The 22137-nt window shown below is 39.3% G+C and overlaps 1 protein-coding gene across 6 annotated transcripts in view; it reads left to right on the forward strand.

Moving 5' to 3' along the window:
- Window positions 1–21015, forward strand: part of sptbn4b (spectrin, beta, non-erythrocytic 4b) — a 76345-nt gene extending 55330 nt beyond the window's left edge. The window contains exons 20-37 of one of the 6 annotated variants that reach the window (XM_073815823.1): window positions 514–777; window positions 4936–5160; window positions 5269–5358; window positions 5469–5747; window positions 8111–8241; window positions 8356–8560; window positions 8781–9026; window positions 9998–10132; window positions 10359–10603; window positions 10983–11169; window positions 11334–11418; window positions 11501–11697; window positions 12968–13761; window positions 14007–14067; window positions 14151–14410; window positions 15270–15440; window positions 15522–15564; window positions 19072–21015. In XM_073815823.1, the coding sequence (XP_073671924.1) occupies window positions 514–777; window positions 4936–5160; window positions 5269–5358; window positions 5469–5747; window positions 8111–8241; window positions 8356–8560; window positions 8781–9026; window positions 9998–10132; window positions 10359–10603; window positions 10983–11169; window positions 11334–11418; window positions 11501–11697; window positions 12968–13761; window positions 14007–14067; window positions 14151–14410; window positions 15270–15440; window positions 15522–15564; window positions 19072–19317 (3864 nt within the window). In that variant the 3' untranslated portion in view covers window positions 19318–21015. Of the gene's footprint in view, window positions 1–513; window positions 778–4935; window positions 5161–5268; window positions 5359–5468; window positions 5748–8110; window positions 8242–8355; window positions 8561–8780; window positions 9027–9997; window positions 10133–10358; window positions 10604–10982; window positions 11170–11333; window positions 11419–11500; window positions 11698–12967; window positions 13762–14006; window positions 14068–14150; window positions 15441–15521; window positions 15565–19071 lie in introns of those variants that run through there. The other 5 variants (XM_073815824.1, XM_065282847.1, XM_073815826.1 and 2 more) reach the window with 5 other exon arrangements.
- The last annotated feature ends 1122 nt before the right edge of the window (window positions 21016–22137 follow it).

Consider the following 22137-nt stretch of genomic DNA (forward strand, 5'->3'; position numbering starts at 1 on the left):
AAGAACATATTAGTGATTTTCTTAATGTTTGGAAACAGTTATTATTTACAATGCACATGTTGGAATGGCAGAAATTATGAATTCTTCTTGAAACACTGCTTTTTATTACACGGTTCTCAAGCATTATATAAGTTAGTAGTCAGCCTTTATAAAATGATATGTAGGGGGAGGAAGGCCTATAATGGCAAAATATACGGTACAATAACACTGAATCATGACCAATTATACTGCCAAAATAACTCATTTAAGCAAACAACAGTGATAAGGTGTTTGGTTTAATTTATTTATTTACTTAATCTATTTTGGGGCTATGGTTAGACGTCTATTAAATTTTCACTGGCAGCCCAATTTTTGCTTTGTTTCAGCCTAGACGTCTGGGCTGTGTTTGGACGGCTATTAGATGTCTTTTAAACACAAAATTGCTTGCTGAGCTGTCTCAAGAATAATTTGTTTGCCACCTTTGCAGTCACTAAAATCCCTCTTCTGATCTGTTTTTCTCTGTCATGTTCTCAGGAGGGCCAGCGGTTAATGCAAGAGAAACCAGAGCTGAGCACTCTGGTCAAGAAGAAACTGGAAGAGATCCGTGAGTGCTGGCAGGACCTCGAGAGCACCACCCAAGCCAAAGCCCGACAGCTGTTTGAGGCCAACCGGGCCGATCTGCTCATCCAGAGTTACTCCAGCCTGGACCAACGGCTTGAGAATCTCGAGGGACAGCTGGCACACGTGGACTACGGCCAGGATCTGACCACTGTTAACAAGCAGCTAAAGAAACTACAGGTCTATACTTTTCCCCTCTGTATCTCTCATAAGCTTTGTACTGTTTATTTATTTACATCACTTGCATTTTCCTTCAGATCATATTTTTATTTTTTTGTCATATTTACAGATTTTCCAACATGCATTTAATTTGTTCTTTATTTCCTTCTAATGCCGATGCTGAAGACTTTTATTTGTATTAGTCACTGCTGCGTTTAATGGTAATATGAGCCTCATCACTGTCCATCATATAAGTGTGATCCATGTTACTGGTGTGGCTCTCCTCTCTGACAGCATGACATGGCTCTCAACTTATCTGAGTTCAGTTTAAGCTCTGTCACCACTTCACGCCACCCACATCACCATCAGGGGTATTGTAGCACCTTCATTTGCTTTTTTTATTTGCCCACCTCTCTCTGTTTATTGCTAGTCATTATTATTACATAACAATCCTTAGGTCTGTGATGAGAATATATCACAAACTCATTTCCAACGGGTTATATATCACATTTTCATCATACTGTAGGTTGAGGTCACTGGCCTCCAACCAAATCCTTTGAAATGCCTGTGTGTGTTTGTTTATGGGTGTGATTTTATTGTATGTGAAATTTCTACTCCTTTATACATCAGCATGTTTTAAATTGTCAATGCAGAAACAGTTACCGTTCAGTAACCGTAACATAAAGGTAAAAATGTGTTTCCAGCATTGAAATACTGTTATCTTTTATATTCTCCTCTGTTTACTAAGTATTTAGATCTTAGGTAAAAGTACACTAGAATGGAAATTATTACAAAATTATCAGTGTTATGATAAACGTTAATATAGGAACAATTTAGCTTACATTAACAGTGACGCAAGCAGTGGCTGCCGGTGACTTATTTTTCGAGGGCGCACGATGCAAAGCTCATCACAAAAAAAAAAACATTTGCATCACGTGTCTCGTCAAAAGAAGTGTCTGCCGCACACGCATCTAAGGGGTTTATGATAAAAGAAATGCACATGTTTGCCAGATACCCGCTTAATCTCATGTGTAATAATTAGTTTACTTAAGGGAGTGTCTTGCGAGTATTTTTTGAACGTAAGCGTCTCTTTTATCATAAATCCTTTCGATGTGTGTGCAGCAGGCATTTATTTTGACAAGACGCACGATGCACATGGTTCACATATTTTGAATTTGTGCCCCTCGGAAGAGAAGTCACCAGACGCAGACTGGAAGTAAGTATTTCAATTTAGTATTATGTCACCTAATTGTGTTTCAAGCACATGGACATTTCCATTCATAGTATAATGATGATTTATGGCTATTGAACATGCCTGTAACAGTAAGTCATACAGTAGGTTAAGACCCCATTACTTTAATTAGACAATGATTTGTGAGTTTAGATTGGTCTTTTGTCCACTTCCCTTCACTGTGTAGTTTTATGTAACATCTTACACAAAAAGGTTACATCATGTGCATCATCATCTTAACGTGTGTGCTATCCAGTTTAATAGAAAAACTGTACAGGTTAACACACTGTAAAAAAAATCCGTAGAAATTGCAGCTGGGTTGCCGGTAATTTACCGTAGATTTAAATTTATGTTTTTAACTGGCAACATTTTGTTCAAAGTTAAATGAACATTAAACATTTACAAGTCTTTGTCTTTACAGAGTAAAACAAAAAAAACAGCATCAAGCAAAACATTCTGAGAAACAAAATCTGAAGCAAAAAACAGAAAAAGGTTGATGATGATTTCTGGTTCCCAGAATGCTTTGCATGAGGCTGTTATTGTATAGTTTTATTCTGTAAAGATAAATACTTGTTAATATTTAAAATTGATTGAACTTTGAACAAATTCTTGCCAGTAAATTACATAAATGTTAATCTACGGTAAATTACCGGCAACCCAGCTGCAATAACATTGTAATTTCTACGGATTTTTTTTACAGTGCAGCTTTGCGATATAAAATAACTTCCTATATTACAAGTCCATTTTAACTTAAAATAATAGTTCCCCAAAATTTACTCAATTTAATACCAACCTATGACTTCCTTTCTTCATGCAAAAACACATTTAGAGTTATGCTGTGTACACACCAAAAGCCATGCACTGCTTTCTTCACTCTAGAGGAAATTTAACTAGAGGCATTAAACTTTTCTGCTTGAATTTAATATTTTCAACTTGCGCGGAAGACACGATGCAATTATGTTCGTGCAATCTCGCCAACCATTTCGCATCATTTGCATCATCCTGCGTGAATTTGGGTCTATTCGCGTATTTATTGACTTTAGCCCTATTCAGACAGTAATTGTTTCTCATGAGGATGTCTGTAAAAATATATTTACATGCCTCCGCCGTGATAAATTTCATGCATTCTGATAAAGATACATTTGCGGTGTGCGTTTATAATTCTAAACACCTGGAAAAGCACTGCTTTTGTGGTTAAAGGCGGAGTGCACAATGTTTGAAAAAACGCTTTGTTAAAGGGAGACATGCCGACTACAAAAACACACTTCTAGCAGTAAGGGGCGTGTCTACTAACCAACATCCTTGCTGGGGTTGTGTATGTGTGGGGCGGGTCTATCAAAAGAAGGTCCAGATTCTATTGGGGTAGGAGTGTGTATGTTTAGGTGATTTCAAATGTCAACATTGGCTTTCAAACATTGTGCACTCCGCTTTTAATAACATGATCATTCACATGACCAGGATACTTGGTTTATATGTGCACATGTTTATGAAATACTGTAGTGTAATTGAATACTTTCTAAATTGTATTTTGCAGTTGTTGCTGCTAATTGACATTTAAACTTTTTGTGATTATCGTCTCTTTCATACTATCAGCTCTGAATCGCTGTAGTGTAGCAATAATGAAACTTTATTCACCTATATTCTTCATCGTTTCAGTTATAAGTGTGTAAATGTTTAATAAAGCCGCTTCACTATTGCAGAATAAACACAAAGCATGTGACCATACGGTGCTTTTTAGTGGTCTAAAAGATATGCAGAATGACTTTTGCATTTATTGCCTTTTATAAATTCAGAGATGTAGATTTGTACGGCATTTAATTACCACACGACCTTGGTGTTTGTCAAAAAAAAATAGTAGGTAATTCGTCTTAGGTAATTTTTACGTGGGTTGTTGAAGAAAAACACAGGCAGTCTGGATTTGGATGGCAATAAAATCACTAATTACCCCCCCCCCCCCCCTGTAAATGGTGAAATTACCTTAGGTTCCCACAAGAAACAATTCCTGTCCGAATAGAGCTTTTTTATGTAATCTACTTGCGCAAATAATTAATTCACATTTTGTTGCCAAGTGTTTGATGTCCTCAGGGCAACATATTGTGTTGACCCAAGGACAACATTTTTCTAAATAAATCCTAAACCCACCCTAAACCCCAACCCTAACCATAACCAAACCCTAAAATCAGAGGGACATGATAAGTGAAAAACAATGGTCTAGAAACAGCTGATCCTGGTTGTAAGCTTAAACTTAAAACAAACTGTAAACTTATTTCTGAAATCTGATTGGTTGATTGAAATGTTGTCCTAGGGTCAACATAATGTTGCCCTTAGGACATCAACCACTTGGCAAAATCAGGAGAACCATGTGTACACATTATTAGAGTTACCATTTTTTTAAAGCCCATCCACCATCAGAAAAAGAAATCCACACGAAGTGAAACGTTACATTTATGAGAGAAAACGATTTGTATTTTCAGCGTATTTAGTATTTGATACGACACTTTGAATGTAAACACATCTAGATGAAAAATGGCAGCAAAATGGATCCATGACGTAGGCGTCATGATCGTTATGATCATGGTTCTTGTTCGTCTTGAGAACCAACGATCATCTAAAGGAGCCAGCATGTCCCCATTTTTATTAAGATGTGTTAACATTCAAAGGTGAGTAGCCTATATTATGGGTTAATTTAAAATGTTCTGTGAACTATTCCTTTAAATGAGCTAACAAGTTTTCTCTTGCCCTCTTCAGTCATCTTTTTGGTGTCCTACCTCTCCTCTTTCCCAGTCTATATATATATATATATGCATCATTTTTAGTTGTGCTTAATTGTGTGTTTGTATATTCCTTCCTCCATGTTGTTCACATATCTTTCTGTGCCATAGACATGAAACCGTCTCTTTTCTTTGACGGTTTTATGCTCACTCTCTCTCTCTCTTTCTCTGTCTCAGTCGATGGAGTGTCAGGTGGAAATGTGGTATAAAGAGGTAGGGGAACTGCAGGCCCATGCAGCCTCCATCCCTCATCAGGGTGAGATCATAGAAAAGGTGTCTGAGAAACAGAACGGTGTGGAAACACGAATCGTGCGACTGATAGAGCCTTTGAAAGAGAGACGTCGTATCCTACTTGCTTCTAAAGAAGTGCACCAAGTAGGCCGTGACCTTGAGGATGAAATCGTAAGTATGATTTCATTAAACCAATAAGGTCTGAATACTCTACACAAGAATGTCTTTACAAACACTTCCAGCTTTGCATATTTAACACAAGGCTTTGTTTGTTTGTAGTTGTGGATTCAGGAGCGTCTTCCAATGGCCACCTCTCAGGAACATGGAACGAGTTTACAAGCTGTACAGCAACTCATGAAAAAAAATCAAGTGAGACAGTCCCTAACTTTGTCCTGCTTGAAAGACCTTGGAATCAAATCAATGCATTCAACACTTTCTTGCACCTTTTTTTCTCCATCATGATGGTCATCTCTTCTCAGAGTCTGCAGAGAGAGCTTCATGGTCATCGTGCACGGGTGGAGGATGTCCTCGAGCGAGCTGGGGTGATCGCGTCTATCCGCAGTCCAGAGGCAGACAGCATCAGAGCGGGTATGGAGCAACTTCACCACCTGTGGGAAGGTCTCTGGGCGGAGACGGAGCGCCGGCAGCTCACGCTGGATGCCATGTACCAGGCACAGCAGTACTACTTTGACGTGGGAGAGGTGGAGGCTTGGCTCAGTGAGCAGGAGCTGCACTTGATGAACGAGGAGACGGGAAAGGTCAGAAGTCATTTGCGGATGAGATAAACCAGACGACCATATTCTGATGATGTTTCAAAACCCTTTAAAGCAGGGGTGGCAAAGTCATTTTAGGCTGAGAGCTGGATGGTAAATATTGCAACGATGTGAGGGCCGGATCATTTTTTTTAAACCTTAGTGTTCTGATAAATGTGTTAAAATGAACTAAACAAACTAATGTATTAGCAAGAAACCTAGAGAAACACACAGCTCTGTGAAAACTACATATAAGTCACACTCATATTGTGGATAACATACACAAATGTACATCTGTACAAAACCCACTGGCCTTAGGTTGAAAAGCCTTAATTTAACTTATTTTGCATTATACCTTAATTCCAAAATTATTTATAAACCATTGACTTTTCTTTGAAATATATTTGTAATGAGAACAGTCATTTAGAAAATGAAAATGCTAGATGGGGCAGTGACCCAAACCAAAAACGGGCACTAAGGGGGGTGGTACTATTTTTACTCGCATCAACTTAGAAAAGTGATTATAATGGAAAATATAATAACAAGAATTAAATTGTGACAATCTGCTAAATATTCAATATGATTTACCTGCTGGCTTAATGGAGCTTTGAATCCGTGTTTGCAATGTTGAACTGCTGCTAAAAGCCTCTCTTTCCATTCTCTGTCTTTATTTTGTGAAGGCATTGGTGTTTTTTGTCTACAAAGTGTGCCAACGACAGCAAATTTAGTGCTTATATTAACTAAGATCTGATCGGGAACATAAAATCCATTAGACAAGCATTGTTACGTTAATACTAAGAAGTTGGATATTGTTGTTTGCCTGCTAAGTTGTTAGCACTTTTAGAACACTGACATCAAATCATTACCAGAAAAAATACATAAACAAACTTCCAAATAACAAATTCTGCGGTTTAACAATTTAATATAATGTAATGAATCTACCTGCAACGAACTTCTGAAACTGTCGTCTCCGCTCTCCAGGCAGAGAGTGAACTCAAGATGCTGGGCGCGCGGGAAAACACGAAGTGGATTACCGGAATCAGTGGATCTTTAGCGGAGCGGTAACAATAAAACGGCAAGATTTTGTTAAGTCTATGTTCCGCGTTTTGCTGCTTTCCGCAAGTCTCTCATATTAAAACGAACGAGACTCCCACCTGAAAGGGTTTTTAAACTATTTATTTAATATTTAATAAAACTGTATACATCATCATGCGGACCGGATTGGACACCTTTGCGGGAATCTTCAAAAGCATATACATCCATCATACCATTAAGTTTATCCAAATGACTCCATTAAGTTAAAATATGAAGTGCTCAGATGCAAAACCCTCTGTAAGTTTTTTTTTTGTAAATTACCCTAACACAATCGCGACGCTAACATCCATTGAGGTTGAACACTTCTTGGAAGTTGAGAGAGACGGCAGCTTTCCCGTGAGTAGCGCGTGGTTTCAGCGCCGACATTGGACGTGCCCCCCCAGCATTTGAGGAGAGAAATCCTGCCTGTTTTAATAACTTATTTTATTTACTTGCCGTTTTTTACCATTCAAATTTGGCTGGGTTGTTAAGAACACATTTTTCTGTGGTGTGACAACTGAGAACACATTTAATATCTGACTTTACACGGACTTAAAATTAAAAATTAAATCACAGCTAGAGGGCGCACAATCAAAAAAATGACAATGACGTAACTTAGATTAATTATGCCCTAAAGCAGCGTTGAGTGATGGTATTTGTTGTCTTTAAAGGATTAGTCCATTTTCTTAAAAGAAAAGATCCAGATAATTTACTCACCACCATGTCATCCAAAATGTTGATGTCTTTTTGTTCAGTCGAGAAGAAATTATGTTTTTTGAGGAAACGAGACGAGAAATTGTGGTTTAAAAGTGTATATTTGTTATTTGTATATTTGTTATTCAAAAATGAAAATCGTTTCGCTAGATAAGACCCTTATGCCTCGTTTGGGATCATTTATAGTCCTTTGAAACTCTTTTGAAAAAAACTGTTACGTGTTGAGTTAAGTGTTGGTGTCCATTAAAGTCCGTTAAAATGAGAAAAGTCCTGCAATGTTTTCCTCAAAAAACATAATTTCTTCTGGACTGAACGAAGAAAGACATCAACATTTTGGATGACATGGTGGTGAGTAAATTATCTGGATTTTTCTTTTAAGAAAATTTACTATTCCTTTAACTCAACCGCTGATGGCCATCAGACGGGAAGGAGAAATCATGTTAATGGATGATGTAAAATAATAAAGTTTAAGTAATCAGCTGAACAAAATATAAAACACTGGAATAGTGGTTTTTGGCTATTTTACTGCAAAGGTGCATGTATCTGAGTCGTGTCCTCTCTCTCTCTCTCTTCTTCTGCAGGATGAAGCCAGTACTTTGCAATTGTTGAAAAAACAGCTGGCATTGGAACAAACTATAGAGGACTATGCTGAGACCATTGGACTGCTCTCTCAGCAGTGTAGACAGCTGCTGGAACTGGGACATCCAGACTGGTAAGGAAACATTGATATTATTTTGTTGCTATTATTATGAGTCCAAAAGTGACTTTCCAATGATTTCAAAGATTTTTCCTCCTTGGCATGTGCGTTTGTTTGTGTATGTCTCAGTGAACAGATCAGCAAGCGTCAGTCTCAGATCGACAGACTGTATGTGTCTCTGAAAGATCTTGTGGAGGAGAGGAAGTCTCGTCTGGAGCAGCAGTACTGGCTTTATCAGCTCAACAGGGAAGTGGATGAACTTGAGCAGTGGATAGCAGAGAGGGAAGTCATCGCCAGCTCCACTGAACTCGGGCAGGACTTTGAACATGTTACTGTGAGTTTTGTATTAGACTCCATAAACACACGCCAACCACAAATATAGGTTTAGTATCTGAATAAGGAGACAGATTCATGTGTTTTTGAAGATTTTGCAAAAGGTATTTTTGAATAACTAAGAAAATGAAACTCAGCCGTAGTCAGCACTTCCTCAGCTTGGCCAGGTGAAATGTTTAATAACCATCTCCTGACATGGCAACACATTCTTTGTTTTTCAGATTCTGCAAGAGAAATTTACCGAGTTTATGGCAGAGACGGGAAGCCTGGGGCAGGAGAGAGTCACAGCTGTTAACCATATGGTCGATGAGCTCATAGATTACGGCCATGCGGATGCCGCCACCATCGCCGAATGGAAGGATGGAGTGAACGAGGCCTGGGCAGATCTGCTAGAGCTGATGGAGACACGTGGACAGATGCTTGCAGCCTCACACCAGTTACACAAGTTCTTCTCAGACTGCCGAGAGGTACGAAGTGGGCCTACATGTTTCAGGTTGCTTGTGGATAAAGGGATTCAGAACATCTGCTCAATAATGGCACCTAGAGTTGACCACCGATGTGACCATTAGTTGACCTAATTTAATGAGTTTTAGACTAAGATGAAAAAATGTTATATTTAGCTATGGGAATGTGAATTTTAGCGGATGAACCCTGCCAAAAAACCGCACATTTGATCAGAACAAGATTTTTACTAGAGAACCCCCCACCAAACAAGCAATTTGGTGGGTTTTGCTCTGAAAACCTGGCAACCAGGGCTGGATTATCCATAGATGGAATTTGGGCGAGTGCCCTGGAGCATCAGGCAATAGTGGGGCAACAAGGGCATCAGACTGCGAACAAAATTTTTTTTTAGCCTACTCGCGTATGTGCGGGAACCCGTGACAAAACTATGGAATGCGCGATCGGGTTTTAACAGCTCAATTGCATGACGCGTCAATCGTTTAATGTCACCATGCGCTCAGTTGAATCTACATAATGACAAGTGCAGCAACTGCATAGAGTTAAGTCTATTTCAGTAATATTAGGAGTATTTTTCGTTATTTTGGGAAAATGTTAATAACTGCATTGCAGGCTGATTCAAGGTGTGCCCTAAATTTTCTGCTACTGCTCCTAAAATTTTAAGTCAGGCGCAGCAGTGCTCCTTATAACAATTAAGTTAGTCTATATATATATATATATATATATATATATATATATATATTTAAATAATTTATATATATATATATATATATATATATATATATATATATATATATATATATATATATATATATATATATATATATATTTGAATACAATTTAAATCTATTCTAAATATCATATCATCACATATTGAATATCGCTTTATTTGCCATGCATTTTTCTTCAATAATCACACCCTAGGGACCATACAGTATGTCTGCATTTATAGAACCAAACAAGTATTTTTATGTTTCAGGTGTTAACACAGATTGATGAAAAGCAACGGAGATTACCAGAGGTTCGAGCTTGTCAGGGTGGCACATCAAATACCAGCACTCTTCAGAGACTTATGCAGACTTTTGAACATGATATTCAGCTACTTGTTGCACAGGTAAATTAACGTACCACGTCTGTATTGTCTTGTATTGTTTCTGAAGCTCAGCAGGTATGGCATGATACAACTAGTTAAATAACTGCAACATCATACAAAGTTGAATGAAAATATGACATAACTTACAATGCGTGTTTGCCACTAAAAAAATATTTTTGCCTTAATTTACCCAAGCACTCATAGGTGTGGATAGAGCTAAATCTAGACCCTTGAATATTTTCCCTAGGTCAGACGGTTACAGGAGAGCGCAGTACAGCTCAGAACAGTGTATGCTGGGGAAAAAGCAGAAGCCATTGCCATGCAGGAACAGGAAGTGATGCAGACGTGGAAAGAGCTGCTCAAATCTTGTGAGGACTGCCGGATGCAGATTACGACAGCAACAGACAAGCTACGTTTCTTTGGGATGGTACGTGATCAGCTGATGTGGATGGACAGCATCATCTGTCAGATAGGAGCTGGAGAGAAACCAAGGTAGGACACATGTTGGGAAACTTACTGTCCTGATAGGAACTCATTAAGGTGCTTTAACATTATAATGCATGAAGGTCTATATCAGGTCAGCTGGGGAGTAGCCACTGTTGCCGCTGGAGTGTACTTTACTGGTACCACTCCGTTACTCCAAGCACAAATAAGTGATACGTTGGTAAGTGCATGAACCCCGAGAGTATTTAAACATCATACTACAGTACAACTAATGCTGCGTGCACACCACCAGCGACTTCATTAAATGTTTTCTTAAATATTATTTTATTTAAGAACCTGGAATACTGAAACTTGTGGCTTTCTGTCTCTGGTTATTCTGTGGCTCATGTTTTCTGGCAGGAGTAACTCTCTTTCCTCTCGCTGTCAGCTCTTTCCTCAGAGCTTTAATGGGATATGGACTCTCTGGTGCTTGCAGGGATGTGTCGTCTGTGGAGGTTATGATGAACTATCACCAGAGCCTTAAGAGCGAGGTGGAGGCGCGCAACAAGAGTGTCCTACAGTGTATCGAGATGGGCAAGACCTTACTGGCCGCTCGTAACCCTGCATCAGAAGAGGTGACAGTTGGTTCAGAAATACTTGAGACTTTTAAAAGGACTAGCATTGCATTGCATTGCATTTGCACACATTAAGGCCTGGTTTCGCAGACAAGGCTTAAGTCTAGTCCCAGACTAAATGCATGTTTGCACCTGGCTGACAATGGAGTGTTTTACTGTTTCAGATCAAAGAAAAGCTGGAGAAGGTTTTAGCCAAGCAGAGAGAGCTCACTGAGAAATGGGACAAACATTGGGAGGAGTTACAGCACAGTGAGTGAACCGAGACGGATGGAGTGATAAAGACTACACATTAGTTATTGTGAGTTATCCTTCATGACGATATCTCTTTCAGTGTTGGAGGTGCATCAGTTTGCTCAGGAGGCAGTGGTAGCAGAGGCCTGGCTCCAAGCTCAGGAACCCTTTATCAATAGTAATGAACTGGGCGGCAGTGTGGATGAGGTGGAGCAGCTGATTCGCAGACACGAAGCCTTTCGCAAAGCTGCTGCCACATGGGAGGAACGCTTCAGCTCCTTACGACGACTCACCACGGTAACAGAGCCACATATACACTGACCAAAATTATAAACGCAACACTTGTGTACTTATTGTGCACAATATGTACTTATTTTACCCATAATTGTAATCCCAATTAGTTTTTAATTGTGCAGCTCTACACTCACCTAAAGGATTATTAGGAACACCTGTTCAATTTCTCATTAACGCAATTATCTAATCAGCCAATCGCATGGCAGTTGCTTCAATGCATTTAGGGGTGTGGTCCTGGTCTAGACAATCTCCTTAACTCCAAACTGAATGTCAGAATGGGAAAGAAAGGTGATTAAAGCCATTTTGAGCGTGACATGTTGTTGGTGCCAGACGGGCCGCTCTGAGTATTTCACAATCTGTTCAGTTACTGGGATTTTCACGCACAACCATTTGTGGGGAAATGCACAAACTTGAGGCGGATGGGCTACAACAGCATAAGACCCCACCTGGTACCACTCATCTCCACCACAAATAGGAAAAAGAGGCTAGAATTTGCACGAGCTCATCAAAATTGGACAGATGAAGACTGGAAAAATGTTGCCTGGTATGATGAGTCTACGTTTCTGTTGAGACATTCAGATGGTAGAGTCAGAATTTGGCGTAAACAGAATGAGAACATGGATCCATCATGCCTTGTTACCACTGTGCAGGCTGGTGGTGGTGGTGTAATGGTGTGGGGGATGTTTTCTTGGCACACTTTAGGCCCCCTAGTGCCTATTGGGTATCTTTTAAGTGCCACGACCTACCCGAGCATTGTTTCTGACCATGTCCATCCCTTTATGACCAACATGTACCCATCATCTGAAGGCTACTTCCAGCAGGATAATGCACCATGTCACAAAGCTCGAATCATTTCAAATTGGTTTCTTGAACATGACAATGAGCATAGAGCATGACATAGAGCATCTTTGGATGTGGTGGAACGGTAGCTTCGTGCCCTGGATGTGCATCAAACAAATCTCCATCAACTGCAAGATGCTATCCTATCAATATGTGCCAACATTTTTAAAGAATGCTTCAGCACCTTGTTGAATCCCACGTTGAATTAAGGCAGTTTTGAAGGCGAAAGGGGGTCAAACACAGTATTAGTATGGTGTTCCTAATAATCCTTTAGGTGAGTGCATAACGGTATCTATAGGTATTGGTAGATGTCATTCTAAGTAGTTGAATATCTGTATTATTGGCACAGAAAATTTGTATCTGTGCATCCTAAATTTGGAGGTGATGCCTTTTCCTGCTAAAAATATTTTGTCACTTTTTATTACTGATGTAGGTAGAGAAGATAAAGGCGGAGCAAAACAAGCTTCCTCCAACTCCTTTACTAGGACGCAAAGTTTTTTTGGATCCTCAGGACTCCTCTCCTGGCCGCAGCAGCCCTTCCTCTCTAATAAGACAAACCATCTACGAGCAGGGTGAGCCCCGGGTGGAGCGTATCACCCCTCAACCCTCTCCATCTTCTGTGGTCCGCAGGCTGGGTTCCACTGTGGCCAACTACACACCCATCATGAATGGAGCTTCTGCTTATCGCATTCACGAAGCCAGGAATGTTAGTATTATTGGTGTGGGTCCAGGACTGGGAACTGCCGTGGATCATAACGTCACTCAGTTGCGGGACGAATTCAAGGCCCAAGCCCCGCTGATAAAGATGGAACATGTTCACGAGGTGGTGCACCCCCTGCTGGACAGAGAGCGGGAACGGCATCCCGAGAACGTGATGGTTGAGGTGGTGCTCCAAGAGCCAGGCGGAGGAAGGGTCCGCCTTAACAGCGGGCCAGGAGGGAGCGGGAGCAGTCGTTCAGAGCTGCTGGTGGAGCAACATCCACCTCCAAGGGAGTCACGGTTGGAGAGGCAGCTGTCTAGTGAGCAGTTGATTCAGGCACGCAGAGACGAGCTACCTCAGGAGGTGTGGAGGGAACGAGCTGAGAGAGCAGAGAGAAGGCTGGAGAGACAAACGTCCAGTGAACAGGAGGGATTTGAGGTACGGCGGCGAGACAGACATCGACTAGAGAGACAGGGGAGCAGTGAGCAGGAGGGCAAGGAGCAGTCGGACCGACGATCTGGTGGTGGGTGAGTGACTGCAGACTAAAGACTACTTTTATTATATTTATGTGTTTGGCAACCTTGTTTGCGAAACATATTCATGGAATCAGATACAGATGTATTTCAAAACTTCTGAATCTTCCACAGATTATTTGTTTATGTTTAAATTGCCTTTTAGACAATGTCTTGCGCTACTGTTGTAGGTTGTGCATCCATTTCACATTGACTAAAGGTTGAAGGTTATTTTTCAAATATCTCCTTTATGTTGACAGTGATAAAAAGTCCACGCTAGCTGAGATTGTGGAGCAGCTTCAAGAAAGAGAAGCAGCACAGGTGTGTACACAATCTAATCTCTGAAGCTTTTGTTTCTCTCTAAATGTTACAATAAACATCACAAACTGCTGTTTTTAACTCAGGCCCGAGGAGAGATTCCACGTCTACCCAATGGTTTTCCTGAGAAGTCGTCTCGACCAGACCGGCCACGGGCTCGCGACAGACCAAAACCGAGAAGAAGACCACGACCCAAGGACGCATCGGCTGGTGAAACACGTCGCTCAAGGTCTGCCCCGGCTCAGAGCAGCCCAGCGGTACCCCTGCCTCTAACCCACACGGCCCAACACGAAGGCTTTCTCTTCCGCAAAGTAGACATTGATGGCCAGAAGAAAAGTTCGAACAGGTGGGGCTTTGTGGTCTAAATAATGCAAACACGTAGCATGGAATTCGCATGGAAGCAGCTAAACGAAATATGCCAATCACGGATTAATATATAAAGCTACTGTATGCTAATTTTATTAGCATTGTACTGATGCTTAGAGCACTAACGTTTGTTAACAGCAGGCAGCACTTGATTTCTTTCACCATGTTTCTTGTCAAACTGGTAAATGCTTGAATGCTTTCCAAACCTAAAATGTTTAACTAAGACACATTGCTGTCATTCGTTAAATTAAAGTTTCACATCCAGCAATGGCAGAGAATAGCTAGCTGTTAAAAGCACTGCTTGCCACTTGCATGGTAACACAAAAATCAGCCTGGTTGATGGATGTTGCTGTGCCGAAGACCAACCGTTTGTGGGTTTCTGATGCCATGGCTAGCCAGGTATGAAGCTTTCACCCTTTCACAGCTTAGCTCTACTTGGCCATTCTGTACGAAGACTGGATGCCTCAATTTTGCAGTCCATTTTCCAAGTCACAAATCAATCCATTGCATAAAAAAGAATGGCTATCTGATCTTTTATCGCATGTGCACATAACTTACTTACATATATTCTATTGACTGTGCCACTGTATATCTTATTAACCAAAATCTCTCTTTTTCTTTCTTGTGCTTTCTTTGCTGCTGGCTGTTCCTTTCCCTCTCCGCAAAGGTAAGCCATTGGACCACTTTGTAAAGGTCTTGTAATGATCTCCTTAGCAGTTTGGTCTTGCTCAGTCTCAAAGTCTGGTCAATCCAGATTCAGTGGGTGAGTAGCAAGTCAGCATTTAGTCCCGTTTGGGCTCGGATGGTCAAATCTTCTGTTTTCTCTCCCACAATAACAGCAGATCCTGGGTGAACCTGTACTGTGTGTTAAATAAAGGTGAACTGGGCTTTTATAAGGATGCAAAGAACACCACCACACCTTATAACAACGAGCCACTTATCAACTTGAGCCGTTGTGCCTGTGATATCAACATTGGTTATAAGAAGAAGAAAAATGTCTTTACACTCAAGTATGTTGTTTTTTTTCAATAGACTTGCTAGTTTTATAATATTAATATGTCAATAACACTGGTTTTGTGCTATAATTTTAGAACTAAAGATGGCAGTGAACTCCTTTTCCATGCTAAAGATGAGGTGAGATGTTTGTTTTAAATCAGAGTAAAATTCAAGTCCCCCTATTGTTGATAATTTAATAGCTTAAAGGTGCAGTGTGTAAATTTTAGCAGCATCTAGTGGTGAGATTGCGAATTGCAACCAATGGCTCAGCCCACTGCTCACCCCTCGCTTTTGAAACGCATAGAGAAGCTACCGTAGACGCCACCGGAAAAACATGTCATCGTCTAAGACAAAAAATTTTGTCCGTTAAGGGCTTCTATAGACCAATTTCGTGTTTGCAAACAGAGATGACGTTTTTTGTGGGCGGAGCCAAACTGGTTGCAGAAAGTGACTGCTCCGCAGTAGGGTTGTGAAGTGTTTTAGCATTAAACCGTGATTTTTATGGATCCGGTGTTCTGTCGAAGTCTGATTCCCCTATGTTTCCCTTTAGTGCAATGTTTCTTATAGCGCTTTAATCACGTTACGTTTATTTTTTAGATAGATAAAAAGTTTAAATGGCTTGGCTACTGATATGCATGTATGGAATGTATATGTATTGTTCTTTTTTGCTAAATCAATTATTTTTACAGTCTGAATCGCTAAAGTACATATAAAAGCAATACTATCATGTATTATATATAATAGCGTTTATTAAATATTTCATAATTTTCCTGTTTTCTATTATTTCTTATATTTATCTTACGTGTTTGTTCTAAAACTATTATAAAAGTATTATGTTTAAACATACATTAAAAAGGCCTGTTTATATATTAATAACACTTTACATCGTGTGTGCTATATTTATTAAGTATGTACATAATAATTTTAGAACAAACAGGAAGAACACATAAGCTAAGATAAGGAAATAAAAAGAAATAATAGAAAATGAAAAAATTATGAAATATTTAAAAAAAAAATTGTGATATGAATGCTTTTTCAGTATAAAAAACATTTATTCTGAATAAATTATAATTGTAACGTGATAAAAACGCTATAAGAAACACATGGAGGGAACAGACTTCGACAGAACACCGGACATCTTCTCTACTTATTTTCTATTCTAATTATTAAAAGATTTCCAGATGATTTCCTCGCTCCATTCTGTCCGTTTAAGGGCTTATTGTAATCATAAACACCTACGTTTATCTTCAAATGAAGTCTTCGATGATGGTATTCTATAAAAATGAAAGCCATCTTTTTTGGCATTCTTATTCTGACACTTAACAGCACAACAGGACATTTTCTAGTGAGTTATCTTGCTCTTTTCACTCGTGTCTAATTCATTTCCACTGTTTTTCTGCAACCGCATTGCGCGCGCAGCTTGCGGTGAGGTAACTGTGACGTCTACTCTAAATTGGTCTATAGAAACGTGGTGGAACAAAATGGCGACTTCCACGTAAGGGGACCCTCGTGCATGTAGATAAAAACATCTCATTTTAAGGTAATGAAAACATAACGATTCATTAATAAATGGTCTTTATACTCCCATGATAATGTAGTTTTGTATATTATATTGCATTTCTGTCAAGAGATCCTTTTAAAAATTACACACTGCAACTTTAAAATGTGTCTTTGATCATCAGAATTACATATTAAAATATTGTTTCCGCAGAAAATAATTTATTTGTGCCTTAAAATAGTCTAAATGTACACTCCAGAAGTAAATTTTATCAATAGTGAATTATACAAAATCAATCGACACGAATTTGCAACGGGCGACGCAAATTACAAGATTGCTGCAAACGTGTTACATAGCGTCTTGCCTGCAAGTTGAAAATTTCAACTTGAGGACAGCGTTGTTTTTGTTTGCGTGAGTGACATGAAAAACAATTCGCCCCGTGAGTAATCTAGAGCACGTAACGCGATGCTCATATATGCTTGCCTTTTGGGCTGTAGTACATACAATTACATCCTTTTCTACATTTCATATATGCGGATTTTATGAAAATGGCCTCCATTCAGTCACATCAGCTCGGACTACTTGATCCACTCAGTTAACACATTGTCGTGACTGTTCTCAAACTGGGGTCTGGGGCCCCCAGGGGGGGCCGCCAGATGGTGCCAGGGGGGCCCCAGTTTTTTGACATTTTATAAAATACATTCATTTATCATGAATTCTGTGTAATTAAACCTAAGAAAAATAAGGCTACTAACCAACAGCACTACTTTGTATAACTTAATATGTTTTGTTTAATTAAAAATAAATTTTAGAACAGTTTTTGTCATACATTTTCTTTGGGGGGCCGCGAAGGAAAGCACCGTACACAAAGGGGGCCCCACGCGGAAAAAGTTTGAGAACCACTGCCCTAATGCACCTTCCCGTGAAGTGGAAAATCAATCCCTGAGCGATTGATCGCAAATAATTCAGCACCTTCACTTGGGACAGCCCTTTGTTACATCAAACTTAGAGGCAGCGTGTTTAGACACTTCGGGGAACATAAACAACTTTGGTAAGATATATCTTTTTGAGTCTTCTTAGCGCGCTAAGAGTGAGCGTTATCTGGGAACCGGGCCCAGATTGGTAAGGACAGGATACTAAAACATAAAACCATGTCTGCATTTATGATCGTAGAAATTACAAACAACAAGCGCTACTCTGCACTGCTCAAAAGCAAGCTCTGATTGGTTAATGTGGCGCGTTTTTCCGCCAAAGTTCACATTTTTCAACTCGCGTGTTTGCCCGGCAAACGCTCAATTGGTGGCATTTGCGTGAACTAGACGCGCGAATGAGGCGGAGTAGCGTCTACCACGCCGCGCTAAACGCTTCATTCACGCCACGAGACCTCCAGACGCGTGTCAACATTGACTTAACATTGAAATCACTCGCGCTTGACATCTCTACCGCGGCTGGTGTGAACGCAGCATTACACAGCAAAGGAAATATAAAATTGTGAAAATTGGTGCTTAAAGTTCCCCAACGGAAGACTTTACTCATGTGTTGTGACATATTTCCGAGTGAAACAGAATATTGCATAAGGTAATAGCGGTATGGCTTGTGTTTTCCATTGTGAATTGATTGGATAAAGAAAAGTAGGCGTTTCATTCAGAAATGGAACTCACAACAGACTGACAGTTATAGGGGCGGAGTTAACGGATTCTCCCACCCAAGCTGTCTAGCTGACGTAATTAGAGAATGATCGCCACAAGAGGGCGGAAGTACATGTTCATATTTTGATTAAAGTTTATGATGGCACTTTTTTAAATTATGACTTAACACGCATAAATATAAACACTGCAATGTTCCATAAAAACAAGAATTGTCCATTTTAATTTCACAGGGACTTTATGAAACTCAGGGGGACTTTAATATATTGTTTCTATGGTTTGGTGAATCTACTGATTAAATTCGTTTAAATTTGATCAAATGTGTTAAATATGATGTTAGATCTAAGAGCATTACACCCTATCGATAGCTATAAAGGTAAAAAAGTACCAAAATATTTGTAAATAAACAAACAAATGGGAAGTGTACATAGGACCCCATGGGTCTAGTCATTTGTTATTTGTGTGTCAAACTCTTGTAAGTCTTCAAACTCTCTGTTGCAGGATGATATGAAGAGCTGGATCACAGGTATAACGGCTAGTATAAACGAGTATGAAGACGTTACCAAACAGGGACAGACCAATCCAACTACCTCATCCACCGACGAGGGAACGCGCAGAGAAGGCAGCAGGGCAGGCAGCAGGGCAGGGGGATCGGAGAGAGGTGAAAGGTCTGACAAAGCCGATGGAGGATCTGTGCGTTCAGACAAAGGGGAAAAGCCTGAAAAAAAGACAGGCAAGAAGAAATAAGGCACTCCACAGCACCCAGTCAGTCTCTGTGAGACAGAGACCAGAACTTGACAAAAGCAGAAAAGTGCTCTGACAGAACCGAGAATCAAAGGCGTCACTGTGAACTCCCTTCATGTCTTGCTGTCCAGCTGCGTATGGAATCAGTCGGCACTGAGGTGCACCGAACTCTGCCACGTGTCAGAGAGCGCCCTCTAGTGTCTACTGATGACCATGTCCTATTCAGGAGCTCCATAGGGCCAAAGGAGCTGATAGCATAGGCAAATGGAGTATAAAAGAGAAAGATGTTGTGGTCAAGTAGCTCATGAAGATTATTTTCTAATCTGTTTGTGAAAAAGATGATCCATATGTACATGTACCCGTCACTATTTGTATATTATACGTCTTAACGCCAGTTCTATACAATCTCACGCTAAAGAGAATGAAAATATGCCAAAATCTTTCTCAAGGTTGATCTTTTTCTGAAGAGCATGTCTCTTTGTTTTGTAAGTTGTTTTGCTCTTTTATACTATTAATGTATTGATTTGTATTTATTGGCTCTTCCACACAGTTTTTGAGTATAGTCTCGCCACTTTGTAGACGACAGCTTCATCAAACGCCATATCCGAGCATGCCTATACAATTTAACGTTAAAATAGAGGTCTGGTAAAAAGAGAAACAGCTTGTGAGCGTGTATTCTCAAATCTTATTTTGAAGAAGATATCAATCATCAGTATCATATTATGCATTAAATGTAAAATGTTATGTTTATTTGCTGTTGCGATCAGTAAACCAAATCCAGCTTGGTTGTACGTGTGTTTGTGTTTCTGCACGTGTGTACGCTATACCCACTGCATCTGACATCCTGCTATTTTGAACACAAGATTGTTTACATCTTTATTTGTATTTAAAAGTCTTCCAAGCACAGAACTGATTGTTTTGTAAATCAATATGTTTTTTTTTAATCGGCATATCCTGCTTCCCTTAACATAATTTTAAACATTGCATTCAAGGCTAAAAGGATATAGGCTTTGTAATGTTACACTGAATTTTATGTAAATGTTATTCTAGTAATAGTCTTCCCTGACTGGTTTAATATTTTATTTTGTGCTCCACCACTGTATGGTTGTCTTAAAATGTTAGTTTTGCAGGTAATAGTATAGAAAGCCCGTAGCTAGCAAAAAATGCAAGATATAGTCAAATGTTAAAGTACATGCTTTAAACAACTCTGCAAACAGTGGCACAAGTCAAATTCAGTTGTTATTCCTGTTGTTTTAATATTTCATCGCATTTGAAATTAATGCATGACATTGTGGCTTCATGATGACATGCAATTTGTTTTAGTGCACACAATACAGGGTTGAAGCAGAACAGCGTGTTAAAGGGAAACATAATCATTTCAGGTATCATGTTTGTGCCTCAATGTCTACATCTTAAAAGTCTGTCTGTTTTAGTCCTTAATGCATTGTGTGTTGATGTAAAAATGCTAAATGATGTTAAAAGCAATGGTCCTCTTTCTGTAAACTGATCTTTCTGTAAACCAATCACTGAGAGGGAGATAATGTTCATGTATGATTTTTTTTTTTATCAGTATTAATAAGTTAGTCTTCTGTCTGTAAGTTTGTTTTTCTTCTTATCAAAACAGCATCGTGCAAATGCTTTTGTAATGTACCATGTTCTGCCAATATTTTGAAATATACAATGGTCAGCTTCATTTCTCTATACGGTCTCAAAGCATTTGATATATATCTAAAGAGCTTTGTGTCTGTGTCTGAATTTCCTTTCCTTTGCACTCCCTTGGTTTTGTCTCCAAGTCTAATTTTTGGTACAAAAAGAAATCCTATTTTTATGCAATAGTATAACATATACAGAGGCAGAGGGTATGTAGTGAAAGTATCCAATGTGGTGGTCAGCAGAAATTATCTATACACTTGCAAGTAGAAAATTTATGCAACTTTTCCTTTGCACTAAATTACTGCCCCATTGCACAGTGCTATTGTGAGCGGAGGATTGGTGCTTGAGGGTCTGGGATGAGATCATTTCAATCAGTATTTCTACAAAAAGTGTTACTTGCACATGCTCACAAACACACATGCAGTTTTCTGTCAGTGAGAGACTCAACATTACAGATCTTCTGAGATGTAATTCAAAGCACGGATTCTTTGCTTTCTTAAAAGGATTATTTAGAAACCCCATTGTGGTTTTGTCTAAAACCAGAGCCTTCTGATTTTTAACATTCACTATTAAAACATTTTTTATGTAATTAAATCTAAAATCTGATCAATTTAATTAATAAAGCACAATTCCAATTTTAACCACTTATGGTTTAATAGCCTTAACAGACTTCTTTAAATGTTTAGGTTCACTGGCATCTGTATATTCTTAAAAGTTAATTTCTTTTTTATATACAGTATAAAATTATATGGGTTTTATATATAACACTCACAGTAATTTATTGCATTTAAATGTTTGGGTACAGCTGAAACACACTCCTCAAATCCTGTCTATAGTGTCAGACCCCTAAGCACCACTGGTTTTAGCTCAGCAGTTCAACAACATGTACAATTGTAATTGCTGCTGTAAAAATGGGGTAGATGGGGATATATCTACCGAAAACAGGAAACCCATGGGCAATTCGGGTTGCATGAATAACATTGTCTTGTTATGGCACTGCTGTGCATGTTGAAAACCTCATTCTCACTCACAGCCACTGTACAAGGGTGACACTAATACACATGGAAACAGTGAATGAATCAATGCTGTGTAATTCAGATCCTGACTGATTCTGTACAGTTAATTCCTTGATAAATACAGCTTGTGATATGTCAAATGTCTTGCTTTTTA

Source organism: Paramisgurnus dabryanus, chromosome 9 (assembly GCF_030506205.2).
Source record: "Paramisgurnus dabryanus chromosome 9, PD_genome_1.1, whole genome shotgun sequence".
Lineage (NCBI taxonomy): Eukaryota > Metazoa > Chordata > Actinopteri > Cypriniformes > Cobitidae > Paramisgurnus > Paramisgurnus dabryanus.